Source organism: Perognathus longimembris, chromosome 9 (genome assembly GCF_023159225.1).
Source record: "Perognathus longimembris pacificus isolate PPM17 chromosome 9, ASM2315922v1, whole genome shotgun sequence".
Taxonomy (NCBI): domain Eukaryota; kingdom Metazoa; phylum Chordata; class Mammalia; order Rodentia; family Heteromyidae; genus Perognathus; species Perognathus longimembris.
Genome location: NC_063169.1, coordinates 53911122 through 53935136, shown reverse-complemented (window position 1 = coordinate 53935136; position 24015 = coordinate 53911122). Strand labels below are relative to the sequence as shown.

At 42.3% G+C, this 24015-nt stretch overlaps 1 protein-coding gene across 10 annotated transcripts in view; it reads left to right on the top strand.

Annotated features, from left to right (window-relative positions):
- Positions 1-5878: 5878 nt before the first annotated feature.
- Positions 5879-24015, top strand: part of Map3k5 (mitogen-activated protein kinase kinase kinase 5) — a 182124-nt gene continuing 163987 nt past the window's right edge. For 8 of the 10 annotated variants that reach the window (XR_007212119.1, XR_007212120.1, XR_007212121.1 and 5 more), the window contains exon 1: positions 6180-6797. Coding sequence is in view for 7 of the 10 variants with exons in the window: in XM_048354154.1 (XP_048210111.1) it covers positions 6320-6797 (478 nt within the window). In the remaining 3 variants the exon portion in view is untranslated. Of the gene's footprint in view, positions 6798-24015 lie in introns of all 10 variants that reach the window. The other 2 variants (XM_048354152.1, XM_048354153.1) reach the window with 2 other exon arrangements.

Here is a 24015-nt window from a genome sequence, read left to right as displayed (position 1 = left end):
GAGTTCAAGCCCCAGGACTGGCAGAAAAAAACAAAACAAAACAAAACAAAAACAACAACAAAAAAACAACTTTTAAGAATTGTGTTTAGTAGAAAAAAAATCCCCAAATTTGTAGTTTAGGAAAGAACATATTCAGGGATCATTCTTCTAGTTAAGAAAAGGCTGGTCATTGTTCAATCCCTCCCTTTGTAAAATCAGAGCCTTCACTTCAGACAAGGTTTAAATTTGCCATTTTTCTTTGTTCTTTGAAGTTCTTTGCCTGTTTGCTATCTTTGAAGTCCCTTTGAAGCCTTTCTTCTTCTATAGACATCTAGATTCCATTTTTATTCATCCTTTCTGGACCAGAACATTGGCAAAGATGTTCAACTTCTTTGTTTCTCATGTTTTCCCAATCCTAGCTTCCTGATTTAATTAACTTTTGTCCAGAACTTGGAGGTCTCTGATATTCATTGATGGACTTGGAGATCTGAATGGTTCTTCCAGTTCAATGGTCTTCTAGTACATTTGCGTGTGGAATCAGGGTGCTAAGCAAAGGGAATTGACGATCACCACTGAGATTGGTGATTATGATGTGTAGTCTCAAGGGGGTTCCCTACCCTAACCTGTTCTTTCATGAATTCCATGCCATCATTCTCATCTACTTTCCTTTGGCCCTTGCTACTACCCCAGGTTTAGAATTGAAGTATGGAAAGTACTTTAAATGTTCAGTTCTTTCCTCTTATCTTATCAATTGACTGATATCAAGCAACCTAAATCTCCTGGATTTTGATTTCATTAATTCTTGAGTTTAAATATATTTAACATGTTTCAATTAGGTGTAGGTGCTCTTATCAACTAGATCAACTGGATACACAGTAGATGTTCCAGTTCATTTTATTTTTATTTGGGGGTTTGTTTCTCTAATCCTTAATTTGTCATTGTAACTATGTAAAATTATGTTATGGTTCCAAAGTCACAAAATACAAAATGAAGCACATTTATTTTCATGTCTTTGCTACCCAATTTCCTGTTTCCCTTGTGAGTAACCATTTAAATTGTTTTAAGTCCATTGTATTGCAATATTATTTACTTACTACAAAATATAAACTTTAATTACATATTTCAATGAGCTTTAGAAAAATAATATACAGACCTTAATTGTGTGTTACACCAGGGTAGCTACTGTACAATACTTATACAACATTTCCATTGTGTTACAAATCCATTACCCTTATCCCAGAACATAAATTCCTACTGAACTGCTTTCTGTCCATGTGGATTGAATTTGTCTTTCCTACATTTTATATTCTTAGAGTCATTCATATGTACATTCTGTTACTGGCTTCTTTTGTGCAGTATAATTTTGATTATCTACATTGTTACATTTATTATTAATTCATTCCACTTTTAAATGAAAGTGACTTTTGTAAGGTCAAAATGACATGTGATAAACTGCACACATTGACAATGTGTGATTTGGTAATACGGAGGAAAGAGTTAAATAGCAGGCCTAAAACAGTTATGCTTAGAAAGGTCAGTTTTCAAGGCTGGGTTTGGAGTGTCTCTATCTTCTCCTGATAAGAGTAGCCGGATGAGCTTAAACTGTATAAACAGCATAGATCACTCTAGCACCAGCCTCCTCTGGAAATCTGGGATTTCTACAAAATCCCTAGATTCTAAGTCCCTAATGGGCTTTCCTGGTAGACAGCCTTTCACGTTTGTTGTCTCAGCTCATTGCTGGAGGAATTAAGTATACCCTGAGTGAGTCCCCTGGGGAAGGCTTTTTAGAATCTCGTGCTTGGTTCTGGCTGGACTTTTCTCTCTGTGCTCTTTGCTTCCTTCCAATAGAATAAATCACAGTCATACTTATGACCACAAGCTGGGTCCTGTGAATTCTCTTAATGAATCATTGGTCTTAGGATCCCCCATCAGAGGTAATTTTGATATAGATATATGTAGATGCCATTTCTATTACTTCAAGGTCACTGACCTTGTCTTCTGGGGTGTCTAATCTGCTCTCAGGTCTATCCAATTAAATTCTAACTTTAGACTCTAATTTTTTACATCATCCCATTTTATCTCTATTATGCCCTCTGTTTCTCTCCTCCCTATGCTCATATGTTCTTTTGCATCCTGAAGTATGTGTACATATTTCTAATGGTTAATCGCTGTTTCTGATGTTAATTGCTATCTTTGCTAATTGCGTCATCCCCATCACTTTCAGGAGTATATCTTTGGCTAATTTTTCTCCATGTTAAGAGTCTTTTCTTTGGTCAGATTTTTGATAGGATATGAGACATATGCTTTCCTTTATGGGGGATACTCTATTTTGTTCCATTTCCTTAAAGGAATTCAATTTTTCTAGCAAGCAGCGAGTATAAGTGAACTTTGTTTTTAGGTTCATCTAGGCCACATTTAAAAATAACCTTTAGGAAGAATCTATCTAGCTCTGTTTTGAAGCATGGCTTTTCTGGGTATCTTTCAAATGTTCCGCATGGTCAAGGAGCTAGCTACTGTGCCTATGGGAGACAGGTAGAGGGGCTAGGAGCTCTCTCTTTTTTTTTGGCCAGTCCTGGGGCTTGGACTCAGGGCCTGAGCACTGTCCCTGGCCTCTTTTTGCTCAAGGCTAGCACTCTGCCAGTTGAGCCACAGCGCCACTTCTGGCCATTTTCTGTATATGTGGTGCTGGGGAATTGAATCCAGGGCCTCATGTATAGGATGCAAGCACTCTTGCTCCTAGGCCATATCCCCAGCCCCTGCTAGGAGCTCTCTTAACCCTAGGAATTGCTCATCTGACAATTCCTCAAGCTTGTTCTGGGGCTAGAAGTTGTTCTGATCTAAACTTAGGAGGTTTTATCCTACACATATGAAGAGAGCAGTATTCGGCTAAATATTCAAAGGGTCTTCCTTGTAGCAGTTTGCAATTCTGCTTCTCCTTCTAACTGTCCTGTCTTTCTCATTCGGGCTTCCTCAACCTTTACAAATTCCCGAAGATTGCTGGCCTCTGTTTGGGTTTTCCTTCTCTGAATCGTTATCCAGAAATTGCTTCCCAACAAATGATCACCTCATTCCTTTTCCCCCTTGTTAGAGTCTCAGTTCTGTACTGACTGTTGTCTAAGTATTTCAAAATACAAGGAATAGAAAAGTCAGGAGCAACAGCACATGACTATCATTCAGGCAGTTTGGGAGACTGAGCCAGGCAGACTGAGTCACTACATAGTGAATTTCTATCTCAAAAGATTATATATACATACACATAAATGTAATGCACTATCATTTCTTGTGAAAAATATATGTTTACATTATGAAATACAGTGAGAGTACAATGTACTACTTTAAAAGGTCATTTGGATTTCTGATTCCAGTCAAGCAAGAGAAGTAGAATCTGGAATTCTTTTCCCACTGTAAACACCTAGAAAACTGAGGGGTAAGGGGTAATTCATAAAGGTAATTAACACCATTACTTATAGCCGTGTAATAGTCCATTTAAGGGGTACATTACTCTTTATTAAACTAGTCCTTGGTTGAACACTTGAGTGATTTTTAAAATTGTTGCTACTCTAACTAGCACTGAAATTAACAGCCTTGAAAAAAATTCTTTCATAGGTTTGCCAGTATATTTTTGAAATAAAATTTTTGAAGTGGGTAAGGAGTAAATGTAGATAAAATTTTGGTAGCTATTAACATAGTTCCCTCCACAGTTTTTTTGTGTTTCTTTTGTTTGTTTGTTTGCCAGTCCTGGGACTTGAACTCAGGGCCTGGGCGCTGTTCCTGAGCCTCTTTGTGCTCAAGACTAGTGCTCTACCATTTGAGCCACAGTGCCACTTCTTGCCTTTTCTGAGTAGTTTATTGAACATAAGGGTCTCATGGACTTTTTCTGCCCTGGTTGGCTTGGAACTGTGATCCTCAGATCTCAGCCTCCTGAGTAGCTAGGAGTGCAGGCATGAGCCACCAGTGCTCTACCTACAAATGGTTTTTTAAAATGGCATTTATTCTGCAAGAAATGAAAGAGTGCTTATTTTGTTTACCCCCAGTTTCACAAATAAAGTGTTCTCAAACATCAGGATATTTGTCAACATGGTAAAGAGGTGGCAGATTAGTATAATTTTAATTTGTACTTACTATGAATAAGGTTGACTTTATCTTTATAAAGGGAAGAGCTCCCTGTAATTCAATGTTTATGAATTGACATATTATGACATCTTATGTGGTCTGTCTAGTTTCCTTGTGGTGCATTTGCCATGGAAAGACATTTTTATTTTTATATTATCAAGTTTATTAAGGGCTAGAGACTTGGTTTAAGTGTAGAGCATCTTCTCATCAAAAATAAGTTCCTGAGTTCAAACCCTAGTTCTTAAAAAAAAAAGGTTAAAGAAAGTTTATCTTTTAAAAATTTTTGATTCCTAGTTCTGAAAGTTATTTTCATTCCTAGGTTGAGAAACATGTCCATATATTCATTAAGTACTCAATACTCTCATTTTTTACAGTTAAGCCTCTTAACCATTTGGATTTTTTCCCAGTACATGGTGTGGGGAATGGATCCAATTTTAGCTCCCGTGTTGACTTTGGGTAGTGTGTTTCCTCTGGAATCCTCATCTGTAAAGATGGCAGGCTTGAGTGAAACAGCATACCAATGGGCATTACTATTTCTCAACTGGTAATGCCCCTAAGACACACTTGCCCATGATATTTACTAGGAAATCAACTTAGCATTAGCACAATAAAGTCACGAGAAGGAAAGTAATATTACCACCAAGTACAACAGCTTGGAATGTAATTTGAATGGTTCTTCAGCTTTTCCCCCAGTCCATATGCCATTACTGTTATTTATTTTTACAATTTTGCCTCATACCGATGTATAGCATTCCAGACGTCTCTGGAAATGTAGGCATCTGATTTCATTCATAAGGGGGTACTTTTTTGATTAATGTTCAACAATCCAGGCCTTTCCTCCCCCCTTTTCTGGTGGCTCCCTTTAAAAGAACAGAATATCACTTAATTTTTCTTCTTCATCTGTGAACAATAATTTTCCACTTATCTTTAGCTAATGGCACTCGTGTGTGTGTGTGTGTGTGTGTGTGTGTGTGTGTGTAGGATTTTAAGATCACCAACGAGAAACACCGTGGTTGGAGTTAATCAATTACTTGTTTGTGATAACAGTACCAGCTATTGGAAATTTTAAAATGAAAAAGCACCAGCATCTGTCCTGATAAATTTAGCTTGCTAATTCTAAATTTAGCGTCACTGTCACTTATAAGCCAGCCTCCAGGTTAGGCCCGAGCTACTGGGTGCTAGGTGCAACCCTCCAGCCTCGTTCCCCGTGGGCCTCCCGGCGCTTCCAGTCTGTCTGGCTCGAGGTCTTCCGGGGGCCAGCCGGGCCGCGAGGGTCCGGTTGGGGGCGCCCTGGTCGCGGGGAGCTCTGGACCTCGGGGGCTGAGTCGGGGGCCCCCTTCGAGTCGGGGCTCCAGAGACTTTTTTCGCCGTCTCGCAGTCACACGCGCACGCGAGGCTTCTCGGGGACTCCGGGTCTCCCTAGGTGGGGCCCTTGGCTCCGCGCAGCGGCGCCCGGGAGAGATTTGGGGTGCAGGATCCCAGCGTGGTGGGTTCTGTCTGGGCTTGGGCTTCCCAGCAGCGCCCTCCCCGGGGGCGGGCCCAGGCTCTCGGCGCCACCACGAGTGGGCGGCCAGGGGGCGGGTGGCACGGAGGACGAGCGGCTGCTAGGAGCGTGCAGACTAAGCGGCCACCGCGATCGGAAGAGACGCCGGGCCAGGCGGGGTGGAGGAGCAACCCGAGCCGAGGAGGGCGGTGGATCCTTGGGGCTGGAGCCGCCACCGAGGTTCCGGGACGCCGCCCGCGGAGCCCTCCCAGCGCCCCGTAAGGTGCTCGCCAGGTGGCTCCCCATTCCGCGGGCGCCCTCTGCCGCCTCTCCCGGCGCCCCGGACGGAAGGAGCCCCGCGCGCGCGCCGGGTGCCAGGGCGCACGGCACCCCGAGCGCGGCGCCCTTGAGCCGCACCGAGGTGCAGGTTCGCCAGCCGATTTGTCGGGCCGCCAAGAAAAGGAAGCGCTGTCCTTTCCCGCTCAGCCCGGCCTCCCCGCCCCGTGTACTCTACACCCTGCCGCGGCCACGGAGGCGCCGAGGAGGGGCGAGCCGCCGCCGGGCTGCGGCGCGGGCCCGGGGAACCGAGCGCCCGAGAGGAGGCGGCGGCGCGGGGCGGGCGAGGGCGCGGCGCGCGATGGCAGCCGCCTAGCCCGGCGGGCGCGGAGCAGCCCCGAGCTGTGGCTCGTCAGACGGGGCGGCTGGGCCAGGGACGCCGGCGCCGCCGCAGCCCGGCTAGCAGAGATGGGCACCGAGGCTGGCGAGGGCATCACTTTCTCCGTGCCACCCTTCGCCTCCTCGGGCTTTTGCTCCTTCCCCGATGGCGGCAGCTGCCGGAGAGGAGGAGCGGCGACGGCGACCGCGACGGCCCTGGGTGAGCCGAGCCCGCTGCCGCCGCCACCACCCGGCAGCTTCTGGAACGTGGAGAGCTCCGCCGCCGCCGCCGCCGCCGCCGCTCCGGCCACCACCGGCTGTCCGGCTGCCATCCCCGGCAGCAGCGCCACTCGGGGCCGGGGCAACTCCGGCAGCGGGGGCAGCCGAAGGACCATGGTGGCCTATGTGATCAACGAGGCTAGCCCGGGGCAGCTGGCGGGGGCGGAGGGCGAGGCCCTGCAGAGCCTGCGAGAGGCGTGCGAGGCGGTGGGCGCCACCCTGGAGCCCCTGCATTTTGGTAAACTGGACTTCGGGGAGACCACGGTGCTGGATCGTTTTTACAATGCAGGTGAGTGTGTGGCGGTCTTGAGGGAAGTTTTTATTTGGAGGGGGGGGTGTCTCTTCCTAGCTGGGAAACATGCTTCCAACTTTCTTGCCTCTCATTCCCACCTTGGGGTGCAGTGAGTCCAGTTGTGTTGACTTGGGGCGCCCAGTGCTGTTGGGAGAGTGTGTGCTCATGCAAGAGGCAATGGGTATTCGTGCAGGAGCCTGCACAAATACCCTGCTGGCCTGACCTACCCCACGGCCTGGTGCTGGAGCTTTAATGGGAGGAGGTCTTTGGTTTGAAGAGCTGATCGTCTGTGTGAGGTTCCCCCCCCCCCAAAAAAATAGTCCTCCATTTGAGGCCAAACACCTGTGACTCTGTGGAGTTTGGGGCGTACAGAAGTGACAACTTGTGCCAGCTACCCAGCTGCAGGCAGATGAATTTGCATGGCATGTTCTGATCTTTCCCAACTCATTTTACCTTCAAGTGTTAGTAGCTTGAATTTCCACGTCCTACCCCCTTGAACTTCCAAGTAATTGCCTTCCCAACTAATAATATTGTGACTTACACTAAATGAGTGTGAGTATCTGCGTTAGGATCTGGAGAAAAAAAAGTAGTCTTTTATTAATAGTATTATTACTGCCATAAAGAAGGTGGTCTGAAAAGTTTGTAATCCTTTAAACTGTTGATATGCTATCTTAATGATGAAGATTAGCTTAATTAAGGTGATTGTTAGTGTAATCCATGAAAAAAAAGTGTCTTTCTCAACCTATTTCAGATTTCATAAGGTGTTTGGTTGTTCCAGTGACTGAAGCAATTAGCTGTCTGTTAGCAAATGTTCACTGATAACATGTTACTGAAATTAACTGTTAGCACCCTGTAATCCAATGTGGAGAAGGCAGACATTTATTTTTATAATTGTGGGTGGGAAACCTGGTTTGAGGATTTCAAAGCAATAAGCTTCCTACATTTATGATCGCAAACAAGGTTTTATATTGCAATCTTATTTTCAGTTCTAATTCTCTACAGCCCTGTTTAAAACACCTGAAGTAGGCTTATGTCGGTTTTGGAATTCAGCCAAAGCTGAATATTTTAAGAACAAGAACTTCATGTAAGGAAGCCAGACTAAATAAACGAGGACTTTCTGGTTTGGGTATTTTTTTTTTAACAGTCTTGGTCTTCATAACTGAACATGAGTATATTACAGCTTGGTTCTTTGGTGGCTTGCTATGAAAATTACATAAACATAACCATCACTTTTCCAAAAATTGTAGCTTCTTCCGAAGCTTTGAAGAATTGAAAGATATGAAAGAAAAATATTCATCTAAGTTTTTGAACCTATTTTGGTTGCACTACTAGATTGGGCCTTAAAAAAAAATTCTAGAGCTATAGAAAAACATCTTAAACTCTTAGCTAGTTTGAAATACACTTTCAAGACTCCTCTGTTCTCCAAATACTTTCTGCCTCTGGGAAAGAAAAGGAAGGCAAAAGATTGGCAAGAGCTGATATTTGAATCGGATCTCATTTATTCTCCAAACAGGCCTGGAAGAGAGTACTACTTTGCTTCTTAGGTGAGAAAACCAAGAAAACCATCTCCAGTTCAAGGGTTCATAGGTGATAGCCGGACAATACAAGACTCCAGCCTGGCCCTGGCTACCTCCAGTTAGGTGGCTAATTTACAGTCTTAGAATCGGGGGATGCCTCACATTAGGGGATCATTGACTGGAAAGCTAGTAAAGCTCTATTTTTAAAATTAGCATATATATGCATATATATATATTCCAAAAAGGATTTCATTGAAGATCTACAGGGGTACATAGGGAAAGCATGCCCTGGGAGGCCCTTGTTAGCGGCCAGCACTATCCCACCCCTCTAATTCTTTCAACACAGTAGGTTCACATTTAACCCTTCTCCATATGGATGATTTGAATCCTGCAACCTCTCATGCAGCCCGAAGATGTAACAGAATGAGGATAGGTATCAGCTTTGCTCAAAGCCTTCTGAAACTGAAGGCGCTGAGATCTCCTGAGTGTGTAACTGTTTTCTCTTGATATCAAAGAGAGAGTCTGCTCTTCCAGCAGGGGTGGCCAACTTTTTTCTATCAAGAGCTAAAGAATGTATGTGTGTGCATGTGTGTGTGCACGCGCGTGTGCCTTTGTGTGTGTGTGCTGCTGCTGCTGCTTGAACTCAGGTCTAGGCACCGACCATTAGCTTTTTCACTCAAGGCTGGTGCTCTACACTGGAGCCACAGCTAGATTTCTGGCTTGTCACTGGTTAATTGCAGATCCGAATCTCATAGTCTTCCCTGCCAGGCTGGCTCAGAACCAGAATCGGTATATCTCAGTCTCCTGAGTAGCTAGGATTTTAGGTGAAAGTCACCAGATCCTGGCCCAGATAGTATACATTGAAGATTTTATAGCCCTTGAAGTCTCTTTCACAACTACAGAGTTCTTCTATGAGAGCCACTGGCAACAATGCCTAACCAAATTTATTGTGGCCGTATCACAAAAAAGCTGTATTGATGGACACTGTAATTTGAATGTTATAGAATTCCAAGGGGATTATTTTTTTATTTTCTTTTACCCATTTAAAAATGTAATAATAATAATAATAATAATAAAAATCTTTTAGCTGGCAAGCTGTACCAAAATAGGAGCTGCTGGCCATTTGCCGGCCTTTCCCCCCACACCTACTCCCTGCCCTTGGAAGTTGAGTCACTGCGGTGTGGTGGGCAGAACACTGCCCCTCCAGGTGGAGATGAGTCTTCATCCCAAGTCGGCCATGAATCATGGGTTACAAGAAAGGCTTTTTATTTCCTCCAGTGGGGAATCTGCCTGCAGAGTTAGCCAGAGGTGGAAATGGAGGAGAATTGAACTAAATTCCTAAGAGTCATGGGAATCCTGTGAATTTGCAAAGGTGTAATAGCTTGGCCAACCAGGCTGGAGCATCAGAACAGGAGTTTCAAAGTCTGGTCTTAGGTCTTCTCTAATTTGGAGGGAGTTATTTAAAAATCTCAGAAGAATAGAACCTTGGACTAGTTGACGATTCCTTCCAGCTCTTAAGTTCTGTGTTTTGCAATTTTGCTATTATTATTATTAAAAATGAGTCGTCTTACTTCATAGCAGTTCATGAACTGCTGGTATAAATCTTGTCTCTGTCCCTGAGGAACTCAGGGTTGGTAGGGAGGGTGGATTCTATTTGTGTGAGGGTCACACAGAAGCCTTGGGCTCCCAGGAAACAGCTCCAGAATCAGAGTGAGGAGGGTGGGCAGATGCAGGGTGTTCACATTGCAAAGGGGATAACCCCTAAAACAAGTAAGCAAAGAAGAAGCAACCAGGCCTAGTATTTCAAAGGAAGACAGTAGTGCTCAAGTAGCTCAGGTTCGTGGAATGCATGCTTTAATAGTGCTAGATATTTTTTATAGCCTTTTCCTACCTGTGTGTACTGACATCTTTATTTATTTTTCTAGATCTGAACTCAGGGCCTTGTGCTTGCTAGGCAAGTACTCTACTTCTTTAGTCACACCCCTAGCTGGTTTTGCTTTATTTTTCAGGTAAGGACTCAGGTCTTGGCCCAAGATCCTTTTGCTTCTACTTCCTAAGTAGCTGAGATTACAAGCATGTACAACCACACCCAACTGTTTACTTTTTCAAACAGCTCAGCTATTTGTCTTTCTAAAAAATAGATTGCAGCTGGGCCCAGTGGCTCAAACCTGTAATCCTAGCTACTTGAAGAGGTAAAAATCTGAGGCCAGCCTGGGAATTAAAAACAAAAAAGTATGCAAGACTTCCATCTCTGTCAATGACTATTAACCCAGTTACAGGGGAAACCACAATGTCTCTGGCCAGTCATCCAAGGAAATATATCTACACAGGAGCACAAGAAGAAGGGTCACAGGCCAGGCTAACCCTAGCATAAATTAAGACCCTACCTTGAAAGTGACCAGTGCAAAAAAAAGTGGGGGGAGGCTGGAGGCAGGACTCAAGTGGTAAAGTATCCTTCTAGCAAGCTCAAGGCCCATGTTCAGTACCCAGTACTACTAACCCCCCAATACATTGTAGTTAAAGGGTTTTTCCACTGCTACGGTTATTATATAAGTGTATGCTAATTTATTCATTGACTACACTTCTCAGTCTCATTGTAAGAGGTAAAACTAATGCTGTTAACTCTGTCTTGGAGACACATCTTCACCCACAAGATACTATCACTCAGACGTGTCATGCCAACAGCCAGCAGCTCTCCTTTCCACCCCCTGCACGGCAGCAGTGAGATTCAGCAAACATCAAGACATGAGCTATGCCAGTACCACACACTGTGCAGACACCAACTGGACAGATTTCAAAGGAAAAAAAAAAGAGTTTGACTGAACACCCAATCTCTGAAAATAGCTGGAATAGACCTTACTATTCCCTCATTTTACTTCTGGAAAGCATGGAATCATAGTTATATGCATTCATTCAGGTTAAATGATTTAAGATTGTTGAAAACTAGAAGCATATTTTTTCCTTACAAACAGTATTACAGGGGCTGGGAATATAGCCTAGTGGCAAGAGTGCTTGCCTTGTATACATGAAGCCCTGGGTTCAATTCCCCAGTACCACATATATAGAAAAGGCCAGAAGTGGCACTGTGGCTCAAGTGGTAGAGTGCTCTAGCCTTGAGCAAAAAGAAGCCAGGGACAGTGCTCAGGCCCTGAGTCCAATCCCAGGACTGGCAAAACAAAAACAGTATTACAGGTGATAGATTCTGGGGCTAGCCTGAAAGATACTTTCTTAACTCAGTATATGGAACCCATTCAGGAGAATTATGTTTCTGAAACCTCAGTCTGGGACTTTGCGTCTATGTTAGACCAGTGACTTCTGCTTTGAAGCAGTTTTTGATAGGTAGCATCTTGGTCAGGTGTAGGGGAAACATTAACTTAAATTAGTGGTGGTAGGTTGGAGCCAGGGCCTGGGGGAGAAGCTTCAGAGAAGAGTTATCAATAGGACTCATGAATATTTCCATCTCTTCTTTCTTTCCCTCCAAACCTATTTATGGCCCTTGACTTTCTGCTGATGTAAGACCCAGAGACCTTGTTTGGGCTTCATGCCACCTGCCTGCCTTTCAAAGGGACTGGATGAGATCGGCTGCCCACTTCCCTTTTCCCTGCCACAAGCCATCACATCCGTTGGGCCTTCCTCTTAGCCTGGCTCACTGCAGATTGCAATCTCTTGCTCAGCCTTTCACCCTGTAGCAATCGTGGCAGACCGGAAGGAAGCACATGTTAGTTGAATTTTAAGAACTTAACTTTTCTATTTTCATCCATATTTTGTTTTCACTTTAATCGAGCTTGTGATGGCTCTCTTACGCGTTTTGTTACAGCGGCATCTGACCTTTCTGGGCTTTGGTTTCTTTTGCTTCCAGCACAGCTCTTTAGGACTTCCAACTTGGTTTGGTAAAATAGAACAAACCTCCATATCAAGTCTTCCAGACCACCTCTGTATTTCTGTTTTCAAGTCCAGTGAAGTTTGTGTATATATTATCATAAGCCTTGAAGGAGAGAACAAAGTTTGTGTTTTCTAAATAGTAGTTCCTACGAACCAGTTTAAAAAGAAAAATCAAGAGGACTATTATGTGCTTGCCAACATTTTATTTTTCCAAGTAAGGAAATTATAAATAAACCGAAAAGTCAATAATCAGCTACCTATTGTGGATGCATAAAAGGAAAGACATGCTGGGCGCCAATGTCTCACTCCTGGAATCCTAGCTACTCAGAAGGCTGAGATCTGATTGTGGTTCAAACCCAACATGGGCAGGAAAGTCCATGAGACTCTTATCTCCAGTTAACCACCAGAAAACTAGAAGTGTCACTGTGGTTCAACATAGTAGAGCGCTAGCCTTGAGCTGAAGAGCTCAGGGTCAGTGCCCAGGCCCAGAGTTCAAGTCCCATGACTGACAAAAAAAAAAAAGGAAAGACATGTTTATGCAAAAAAAAAAAAATTAGGTGGGTTTAGAGAGGTGACTCAGGCCTGTAATCCTAGCTACTCAGGAGGCTGAGATCTGAGGAATGCAGTTTGAAGCCAACCCAAGCAAGAAAGTCTGTGAAACTCTTACCTTGAAATAAGCACCCAAAAAGCTGTAAATGGAGAAGGTATGGCTCAAGTGGTACAGTGCGAGCCTTGAGCAAAAAAAGCTCAGGGACAGTATCCAGGCCCTGTTTAGTCCCCAGTACTAGTGTGTGTGTATGTGTGTGTGCGCGCACACTTATACACTTAGGTGCAACACAGCCTTGCAACAAAGGATAGTCATTTATGTACAGTAAAAGTATCAAGAAATTCTGCATTTGTTATTCATTTTTCCCATTTCATGGTGGTTAAATGAAAACTTCATTCTGCTAGTTCAAAGAGTGGTGTGTGTCCCCTGTGCCTTAAACTGCCTCCTAGCCTCTTTCTGTCTTTTGGCTACTCTACTTCTCAAGACAAACAGAATGAAATTATTGAAAGAAGAAGCATAGATTAAAACACCAAATCCAAACAAAGAAACAAAACATTTCTCTGGTCAGGAAGGGATTCAAAAGAAGAAACCATCTCAGTGATTCTCACATATATTTTTTTCTGAGTTTTTCACTTGTTTTGGCACATCACAAGGGCAGCTGTGGCAACCCCATTATTAACCTAGAGTGCTATACTTCCTCTTGCTTCCTTGATTGTCTGGTCAATTGAGGCAAAAGTATGGTTTTCCTAAAAGAGCTTTACTAGCAATCAGGAAAGAACCAAGTCTAAAAAGGAAACTCCAAAGCACAAAAATAGATTTACTTTTAGAGCTTCCATTTCTTCCCTTACATAGTCAGCTGCAGATGGTCACGACTGGCCCTGCTTCCTAGACTCCTGGGATGTGGGTTTCTTTGCTCAGCTTGGTCATCTTGGTCTGCTTGAGACACTGGCTAGTTGGTCATTAGTGCTGGTTCCACCTGTAGGTGAAGCCTGTTTATTAGTGCATAGCAAGAGGACTATTATGTGCTTGGCAACATTATAGTGTGATGCACTAATAAACACCTCCTCTCACCTCTGCTTCTAGCTCCTGTCAGTCTTTTGGAAGTTTGCTGCCACAGGTCAGTTCCTCTGTAGTGACAACAAGGAATGTCCCCTTCCTGTTTCAGAGGTCTGAATTGAAGCCTGTTTAGTTCCTGTTTCTGGTTTGCAGGTAAAATTGCTTCTTGGCTTCTTTGTGGAGCAGTGGGAGATTGACAAGCACAAAGCACAATGACTGTGCAAGTCTTTTCACAACTAGGTACCATCCATAGCAAGGTACCATCTTTCCTAGCAGTTCCTCCAAGTGTTCTCTCTAAACACCAGACCAAACTAGGAAAGAAGACAACCATAGCAAAATGCACTGTGGATCAGTGACTCCAAGGCTGACTGAGTGCTGTGAAGAGATGGTTCCTCCCAGAATGCAATAGGGCATTCTTTACATGTCTCCTTTTCTATCACCTGTGGGGTTCTCAACAAGGTTGTAGAATTCACTCCACTAAAGCAAAAGGAGAGTTGCAAATATGGTAGGGGTGGATATTTTTGCAGGAACCCACAGTCATATCAGGAAGACACAGAGCCACAGATTTGGGAAAAGTAAGGTTGCTTTTCCTTTCCTCTTTAGTGCTGTGAATTGAATCCAGGGCCTAGTACATGCTAAGCACATATTCTGCCTCTGAGATATATACCCTTACTTTGGAAAAGCAAAGCTTGAAGATAGACTTGCCTTCCCATAATTTAGATACAAGAGGGTAGAGAAACAGGTTATAGTTACAGAAGATACCTTGTTTTCAGAGAGTACAAATAATGGGCAGAATTTTGTTAGTAGAATAAAGAGAAAACATGAAAGCAGAATTATAAACGATTAAAAACCTATTTGCAATCCTACTATGTTATAATTCGTATATTATTAGTTTTCTCTATATCTGGAAGCATTGACTGGAGAAATGTGTCAAAAGCCGAAGAGAGGGCTGGGGATATAGCCTAGTGGCAAGAGTGCCTGCCTCAGATACACGAGGCCCTAGGTTCGATTCCCCAGCACCACATATACGGAAAACGGCCAGAAGCGGCGCTGTGGCTCAAGTGGCGGAGTGCTAGCCTTGAGCGGGAAGAAGCCAGGGACGGTGCTCAGGCCCTGAGTCCAAGGCCCAGGACTGGCCAAAAAAAAAAAAAAAAAAGCCGAAGAGAAAGATGAGACAAAGCTGATTTTTAAAGTCTCATCTGAATGGTTCCAAAAGTTTAAATAAATGAGAAGTTAACATTTTGTATGAGCTTTGGTGGTAGCCTTGGTATTTTCCAGAATGAAAGCTAAAAAGCTAATATATAATACCTAAGGCACGGACTGGGATGTAGCCCAGTGGCAAAGCACTTGCCTAGCAAGAGAAATGTCCTGAGTTTGATCCCCAGTACCAAAAAGAAAAGACCAAAAAATTACCCAACGTACATTGTGGTAATTTTCTTAGGGAAGCCAAAGAAAGGGAGATAATTGAAATACTGATAGTGTCTCTTATTAAGTAACATTTCCCAGAGCAGGCCTGGATAACCTCAATGCCACATGGTAGCAGTGAGCATTCCATTGCAAGCAAACCTTCTCTCAGTGGTTGATTAACAGTGGTTAGTCAACAACAAAGAAAGCAGTTGCCTTGCATATGATTCATTCAGAAGGAAGTTATATTTCTTTGTATAGGGAGTCTCTAGAAATGGCTGTGGCCAGTTACATCACTGCTTTCTAACACTTTTGGCTTCTTCATTATCTGTGAACTTTTAACTGAACCAAAACATAGCAGAGAGCTGCCCTGGTGAATATGCAGGCCCTATGTTCACTGATCCCAAACCATGTAAAAACAACTAGCCAGGCCCTGGTGGCTCACGCCCATGATCTTGGCTACTCAGGAGGCTGAGCTCTGAGGATTGAGGTTCAAAGTCAGCCTAGGCAGGAAAGTCTATGAAATTCTTATACCCAATTAACCAGCAAAAGGCCAGAAGTGGAGCTGTGGCTCAAGTGTTAGAGCACCAGCCTTGAGTGAAGAAATTAAGAGATAGCACTCAGATCCTGACTGTAGGCTCAGTACTGGCACAAAAACAAACAAAAAACGGATCCTCCCCCTCCAAAATCCCAGAACTAAGTCTTTTCACAAGACAAAATTCTTCCGCCTTTACAAAATCCCAATTACCTCAATTTCTTATTTAAAAAGCCACCCAGGGCTATTAACATGTCAAGTGCTTGTTAGTGGAACAGTAACAACATTAGGTAGTCTATTATATTTCATTGTGCCAAATATCAGCTTACAGCCTAGGCAGCTGGAGCCAGGAATGTGATTCCTGTATCCAATGGCTATTAGGTTTTCCTCTAGGTGGATATTTCCCAATTTGTCACTAGGTCCTAGTGGTGCCCAGGGCCTAGGTCGGAATGATCTAGGGGCTCAGTGTCATGTCATCTCCTTTACTTGACCATCTTATTGACTCCCTAAAAGAAATAGATGTGGTAGTATAATTGTCTGTGTTTTACAATGGGAAAGGGTTTGGGACATGGCCAGTCAGCTTTTCCTGACTTCTAAATAATCCATGTGATTTTCTTACTACACTAGATAATATGTATAGTGAAGAATGCTTTGGGGTTCACTGCGAGGTTCCCTCCTGCAGTGACAAACACCCACAGCAGATATCCTGTTTAAGAGCATCAGGTCTCGTGTCACGGTCCATGATGGTAGTGTGATTATGAGGAAGACTCACGGAGCTGACACTTGCCTTCCCATCCTTGCCAATTCATTTCACTGACTTGCCGTTAACAGTTGTATGCAAACTGATTTGGACATTTTCTCTGGTGTGACGAAAAGCACCTGGAGCTTAGACTGAATGCTAGTTAACAGTTATTTGGCCACAGATTATAAATTGGGTTTCCCCCAGCCAATCCTTGGGCTATTTTCTGGGCATGAGAGTCCAAAGGAAGTTTTACTATAGGATGATGTAGAGAGCCTGACTTACAAAAACAGCCTTTCCTTAGTTTCCTGGGACATTCTAGCTCCTCAATCTGATTGGCTTTCCCCTAATGGGATATTCCCAGAAATTCAATTCTGTTAGCATTTATTAATTGCGTGTGATGTACATTTTACTGCAGCAGATATATGAAAGTCGAAAGAGAAGAAGGCCTAAATCTTGAGTGTAAATGTTTCTGTGGGAACAACAGATACAGGAAAAAGGAGAAACTAACTATAGTCCTCAATTCTTCCCACCCAACTAATTTTTTAAGAAAGCCCTTGGCACTGGGGGTTTAGCTCAGTGGTAGAGTTTTTGACTCGCATGTGAGAGGAGGTCCTCAGTTGCCAGTATTATCAAAAATACACAATTTTAAAAACCTTATTTATTTGCTTGTCCTGGGGCTTGAACTCAGGGCCTGGGCACTGTCCCTGAGCCTTTTTATACTCAAGGCTAGCGCTGTACTACTTGAGCCACAGTGCCACTTCTAGCTTTTTCTGGGTAGCTTATTGGAGATAAGAGTCTCACAGACTTTTCTGTCCCAGCTGGCTTCGAACCACTGTCCTCAGATCTCAGCCTCCTGAATAGCTAGGATCATAGGCATGAGCCACTGGTGCCTAGAAAACCTTAAAATTTTAAGACATGAACATCTTGCTTACTAAGAAGTATATAGAATGCTATAACAGACATTCACATATATACTACTAAACGTAATAGTCATTAAATACTTCTACATCATGCCACTTCTCTTTTTCTATCTTTCAGAGAAATAAATCATTTTAGGTGAAACTTAAAACCCCTGTCTGTTGCATCCATTTTCCTGTCTTAGAAAATGCTTGCTTCGTAGGAGGTGTTAGTCTATAATTTTTTTTTCTTTTTCTTTTCTTTTTTTAGCCAGTCATGGGGCTTGAACTCAGGGCCTGAGCACTGTCCCTGGCTTCTTTTTGCTCAAGGTTAGCACTATACCACTTGAGCCACAGCACCACTTCCAGCTTTTTCTGTATATGTAGTGCTGAAGAATCGAACCCTTCATGTATGCTAGGCAAGCCCCTACTCTAAAATTTTACAAACTGTAGTTTTCAAAAACCTAATATCATGACTCTGAAAATGTAAACATGTAAAATATTTAGTTAATTTGTTTAATGGGAAAAGTGGTAAGATATTAAAACTGACTCAAAGAAGACACTGATGAACAGATGTAGTAGACGCTACATGTTGGGAGTCATCTTTCCTACAAGGTAGAAACCAATTTTATCTGTCAAATGATTCATATATACTGCTGTGAACAAGAAATATTTGCATTGCTATCAGCTTTGCACATCCTAAGGTTTATTCCATCAGCATTGTAAAATGGCCTTAATACTAGAAGGATAGTTTAAGATGTACCCTGCTTTAAAATCAATAATTCCCAGAACTTGTGCAGCAAACCACAGCCCTTCATGGGAAGGACAACCAGTCTCTCTTTTGCATGTACGGGTCTGAGTTTTCTGGGCTGGAAATGTAGCTTAATGGTAGAGTGCTTGCCTAGCATGCATGAAGCCTTGGGTTTGATTCTTCAGCACCCCAGAAACAGAAAAAACCAGAAGGGCCGCTGTGCTTCAAGTGGTAGAGTACTAGCCTTGAGCAAAAGAAGCTCAGGGACAGTGCCCAGGCCCTGAGTTCGAGCCCCAGGACTGAAAAGAAGAAACAAACAAACAAACACGACAAAACTAGTCAGCATCAGCAGACTCTTCTGTATCCCCAGGGGTTCTGAACCCAGCACCATCAGTATAATTTCTTATATTCTTTTCTCTGCTACTCTACCATCCTACAGCTGAACTTGTGTGGATAGGATCTTACAATATCTGGCTTTAACCAGCGTACCTATTCACAGTTGTTTCAGGTACAAGTGAGATAGTAACCGGATGCTGTCACAAGGATTGTGGATGTGATGAGAAGAGCAAGCAAGCCATGTGGCCAAGAACAAGGCTGGAATATGCCACAGTGATGCTTGTGTCTGGAAAGCTAGCTTCTTTCTTAGGCTGGGAAATATTGATCCATTGATAATATTAAAATATAGCATTAAAATACTTCTTTTATTAAAATGCTTCTTTTCATTAAAATGGTTTTTTTTCCTGGATAAAAAGAGTCCTTCTATTTTAGATGCTGGTAAACTGATGTAAAAATCTCCAGGCCAAAGATATAACTTGGGTCTTCTAATGTAAATCAGATTATACCCATATAAACAACACGATTACTGATTACCATTGGCTGGGGCCCTGCCAACGAGCTCTACCTGCCTGCATGATCACATCCAGTCCTTAAAACAGTCTTATGAAGCAGATAAACAGTCTTATGAAGCAGATAGCATCCATTGATTGCCAAGTTATTGAACTGGGCTAGGAAAAGAATAGTAAACAAATAAAATTTTGATAATGAATAAATAAAATTTTGATAATAAAGGCAAGCATGTATTTGATACATTGGTGTAAAAAAGTATGATCTGTGTATAAAAAGTGACTGAGACAAGTTTGGGCTATCTCTGGACGTGTGCTTTATGCAACATATGCTTTATGGATGTATTCACCATGCAATATTGAGAATTATTACTTTTTTTGCCAGCCCTTGGGCTTGAATTCAGATTATTCATTTGTTTGTTTATTTGGGGATAAGAGTCTCACTGACTTTTCTGCCCAGGCTGGCTTCCAACCCTGATCCTTAGATCTCAATCTCCTGAGTAGCTAGGATTATAGGCATGAGCCATCAACACCTGGCTGACATTGGGAATAATTAATGACCACAAAACTAGAGTGGACATATATAGGCCTTTCTATGATAGTATGTAGTCTATGGGGAGGGAGTTAGTCTCAGGAAACTAGCTTTGGTTCATCCAGTGAAAATTGTAGATCTTCAGATCTTAATGGTAATAGTTTTCCCAAATAACCTCTAGTCAGTTTTCTAGATATATTAGTGTAATGTTTATTGTTTATATATATATATATATATATATATATATATATATTAGAACAAAAGAGGTTTATGTGTTTTCTGAAGGGTCAGGGAGCCTGGCTTTAAAACTCATCACATTTCTTAGTGTAGGAGTGTATCATTAGTGGGGTTAGGGTTAGGGTACAAGTTGCTTTGCATAACCAGGTGAAATGATAGAATGATTTTGTAGGTTGTATGTGGGTTATGACAAGAACAGTTGGCTTGAACTTTCCTGCCAAGCCCCTCAGGGCTTCTAGTATTCGTGCTTCTTCAAGTACATTTGGCCATTGGTAAATCTGAAATAAAATCAGAAAGGAAATGTTTGTCTGGATTCTTAGCACAGCTCTAGACTCTTCTGCTAATCAAATGAGTGGCATAAAAAATTATAACCATCAAATATAACATTGGTTGGCTACCCAAAGACTGGACCTGTTGTGTTTATTAAAATGACCTTCTTTGTTTCCAACGTCTAATATTAAGAACATTATAATATTAATAATATCAATAATATATTATGAACATTATGAAATCTTTACAGTCTTGTGCTTTTGACGTTATTGCTACTAATTTATAGGACTATTTTGTTAGTACTTACTAGTCTATTTATCATATATTCAAATGAATGGCACATTTGTATGATCAGTTTTAATTCCAGTTATATCAGGTCAAGGATGTGGGATGGGGGGAAGAGAGAGAGAGATTATTGGGGCTAGGAGAGAGAATGAGAGAGAGAGAGAGAGGGGGGGAGAGATATTGGGGTTAGAACCTGGGCTCTGTCCCTTAGCTTTTCACTCCTGGCTGCTCTACCACTTGAACCACAGCTCCTCTTCTGGCTTTTTGGTAGTTAATTGGAGGTAAGAGTCTTATGGACTTTCCTACCTGGGCTGGCTTTGAACTGGCTTTGAATTCAGTCTCCTGACTAGCTAGAATTACAGTCATGAGCCAGTGGTACCTCACAGATGTTTCAAGTGATACAAATTCATACGAAATATACTCCCAGTGTTCACAGTGTTTACTTTTTTCCTTTGCTTAGAGTGTTTACTTTTAACATTCTGTTGAAGAAGTAAGTTAGATGCAAAGACATACTAATTAAGAAGGCAAATTGCAGGAGCATTTAAAAGCTGCTATCATGTAAACATTCATCAGGGCTCCTTAATGACAGGGCTAGAGACTGATCTACCTGGATCTGTTGGAATCCTTCAGCTCTTACCTGTTTAAAGCACAGAAGACAAGGAAAAGACAGATACATCCCAGCTGAAGAATTGAACTCAAGCCACCTTTATGACGTTTCTAGACTATTATTACTTTATGGGCTTATTTCATGCCCCTGACACTTCGATCAAAATTAAACGTTTATATCATAAGAGTGATACTCAAGTACTTAGGCCAAATCTTGTATACACTTGGAACTAAAATTAAGATTTTTTGCTACATCTCTATACTTTGCCTACAACATTATATCACATATTCTCACTGTTTGGTGAAATATGACTAACTGGAAAGTACAACCTTACTGTTTCCAAGCTGCATGGAGCATAGGATTTTCTGTGTAGAGCAGGTTTTATTAAAGAACCAGGCTTGTTAAACAGTGAGCTTGGGGCTAGACAAAACTCAGTGGCCTAGTACTTACCTATCAAGTGCAACGTCCTGAGTTCTATCCCTAGTACCAAAAAAGAAAAGATAATGACAACAAAACAAAACAGTGAGCATGTTTTATAATGAGTGGTTACTCTCTTGATTATTCAGGATTGGCTTCTTTATTATATTACCTGTTTTCAGGGTAACTGCTCATTTACAATTTTAAGTAGTCCATGGAGGACCATAACTCAAGAGCTTTGGGTTTGTCTGTGACAGTCACCCTGTGTAGGCCAGGCTGACCAGCTTCTGCCTCTCCAATGATGGCCTTCTAGGCCTCTACCACCACACCTAGCAGGAGAATATTTGCATGGTCTCAGAAGGAATAAGTAGTTAACACAGAAGCTGATGCTGTGGTCTTGTGAATCTGCTTGGGAATTTTATTTATTTATTTATTTATTTATTTATTTATTTACCAGTCCTGGGGCTTGGACTCAGGGCTTGAGCACTGTCCTTGGCTTCTTTTTGCTCAAGGCTAGCACTCTGCCACTTGAGCCACAGTGCCACTTCTGGCCATTTTCTGTATATGTGGTGCTGGGGAATTGAACCTAGGGCTTCATGTATAGGAGGCAAGCACTCTTGCCACTAGGACATAGTCCCAGCCCCTGCTTGGGAATTTTGAAGCAAAGTTACACTGTGATATTGTGATATTGTCATGCCTTAATTTTCCCAGACTTACAGCCATTGGATAGTTTTTGCTTTCTTCTAAAACTGTCATTGGATATCTTGGAAGAAGTTTTCAGGGACAGAGTCATGAACTTCCTGTTTCCAGACATATTTCCAGACATGCATATTTATTTATAACATTTTTATATAAACTAAGAATAACCAAGGAGTGATTTATCATTCTGTTTGTGTTCTTTAGGATCTGTGTAATTTTTTTTTTTTTGGCCAGTTCTGGGGCTTGAACCCAGGGTCTGAGCACTGTACCTGGCTTCTTTTTGCTCAAGGCCAGCACTCTACCTCTTGAGCCACAGTACCATTTCTGGCCTTTCCTGTTTATGTGGTGCTGAGGAATCAAACCCAGGGCTTCGTGCATGCTAGGCAAGCACTCTACCACTAGGCCACATTCCCAGCCAAGATCTGTGTAATTTTAAATTGCATGTTTTGGCTAGTAGCTCTTATTTATTCCCTCTAAAAATAACATTTTTAGAGCTGTTAAATAAATCTTGGTTTGTTTTTAGGATTGAGTATTCAAATCATTGTTGATTCTTTTTGAGATTGAAAAAAAAATAGCCTATATTCCCAAAGTCTTCTTTTTTTCACAGTGATCATTTCTTTTTGTTGTTGAATTCATTCTTTTTTTTTAATTATAAAGGTGATGTACAGAGGGATTACAGTTATATAAATCAGGTAATGTGTGGGCTGGGGATATGGCCTAGTGGCAAGAGTGCTTGCCTTGCATACATGATGCCTTGCATACATGAAGCCCTGGGTTCAATTCCCCAGCACCACATGTACAGAAAACAGCCAGGAGTGGCGCTGTGGCTCAAGTGGCAGAGTGCTAGCCTTGAACAAAAAGAAGCCAGGGACAGTGCTCAGGTCCTGAGTCCAAGGCCCAGGACTGGCAAAAAAAAAAAAAAAAAAAAAAAAAATCAGGTAATGTACATTTCTTTTTGAACAGTGTCACCCCTTCCTCCCCAGTTTTTCCTCTCCCAGACCCCACTCTACCCCCAAGTTGTATAGTTTGTTTCCAGAATAGTGTCATTGCTGAACTGGCCCACCCTTTGCAAGTGTTGAATCATGTGACATAACTAAAAACAGAAAAAGTCAAGTCCAAAGGAATAGGGTAATAAGAGATCCCTCATTTGAAAGGGCTCATACAGAAAGAACAGGTTCAGGTACTTTACATGCTTGTTAAAATACAATTCCCCATGTTTATTTTTCCCTCGTCCTATCTTGAGTACTGGCAGTACCCAATGGAGTGCTTAGTGCACAATAGGCACTTGGTACATACAGATTTATTGCTTTTCTCCCACTGGTATGTTAGTTATTGGTTTTGAAATCTGTTTCCTGCTTAGGTGTGAGTTCATGGCTAAGATGACATTTTATGGATCTTAACATCCCTCAAGTTTTCTGATCTACAGATGCCACTTAATAATGGTTCTACCATTTCCCTCAAGGCACTCACAGTGTGGTATGTAAACATATAATTTGTTCAAGTAATTGCTATTCTGGAGGATTATATAAAATATTTTGAGGACATAAATGATGGAAGATTGAGGGGTTACGGTAGAAGAACCTGGCTGAGACTTGGGATAAAAGATGGAATGTGAATTTGGATTTGAAGACTAAGAGTGAAAACCAATAGTCTTGTGCATGTGTGTGTTAGTACCAGGGCTTGAACTCAGAGTCTGAGTGTTGTCCTTTAGCATTTTTTGCTCAAGGCTGGCAGTCTTGCACTTGAGCTACAGCTTTACCTCCAGCTTTTTGTTGGTTAATTGAAGGTAAGAGTCTCGTGGACTTTTCTACCTAGGCTGGCTTTGAATTGTGATACTCAGATCTCAGTCTTTTGAGTAGCATGCATTACAGGTGTAAGCTACCTGCTCCAGCCACCAGGCTTATTGTAAAACATGGGAATAAGAAGTATCTCCAGAATAAAAGAGTAGAAAAAAAGAGGGCTTGTGATAGAATGTAGAAAACACCAGCATTAAAGG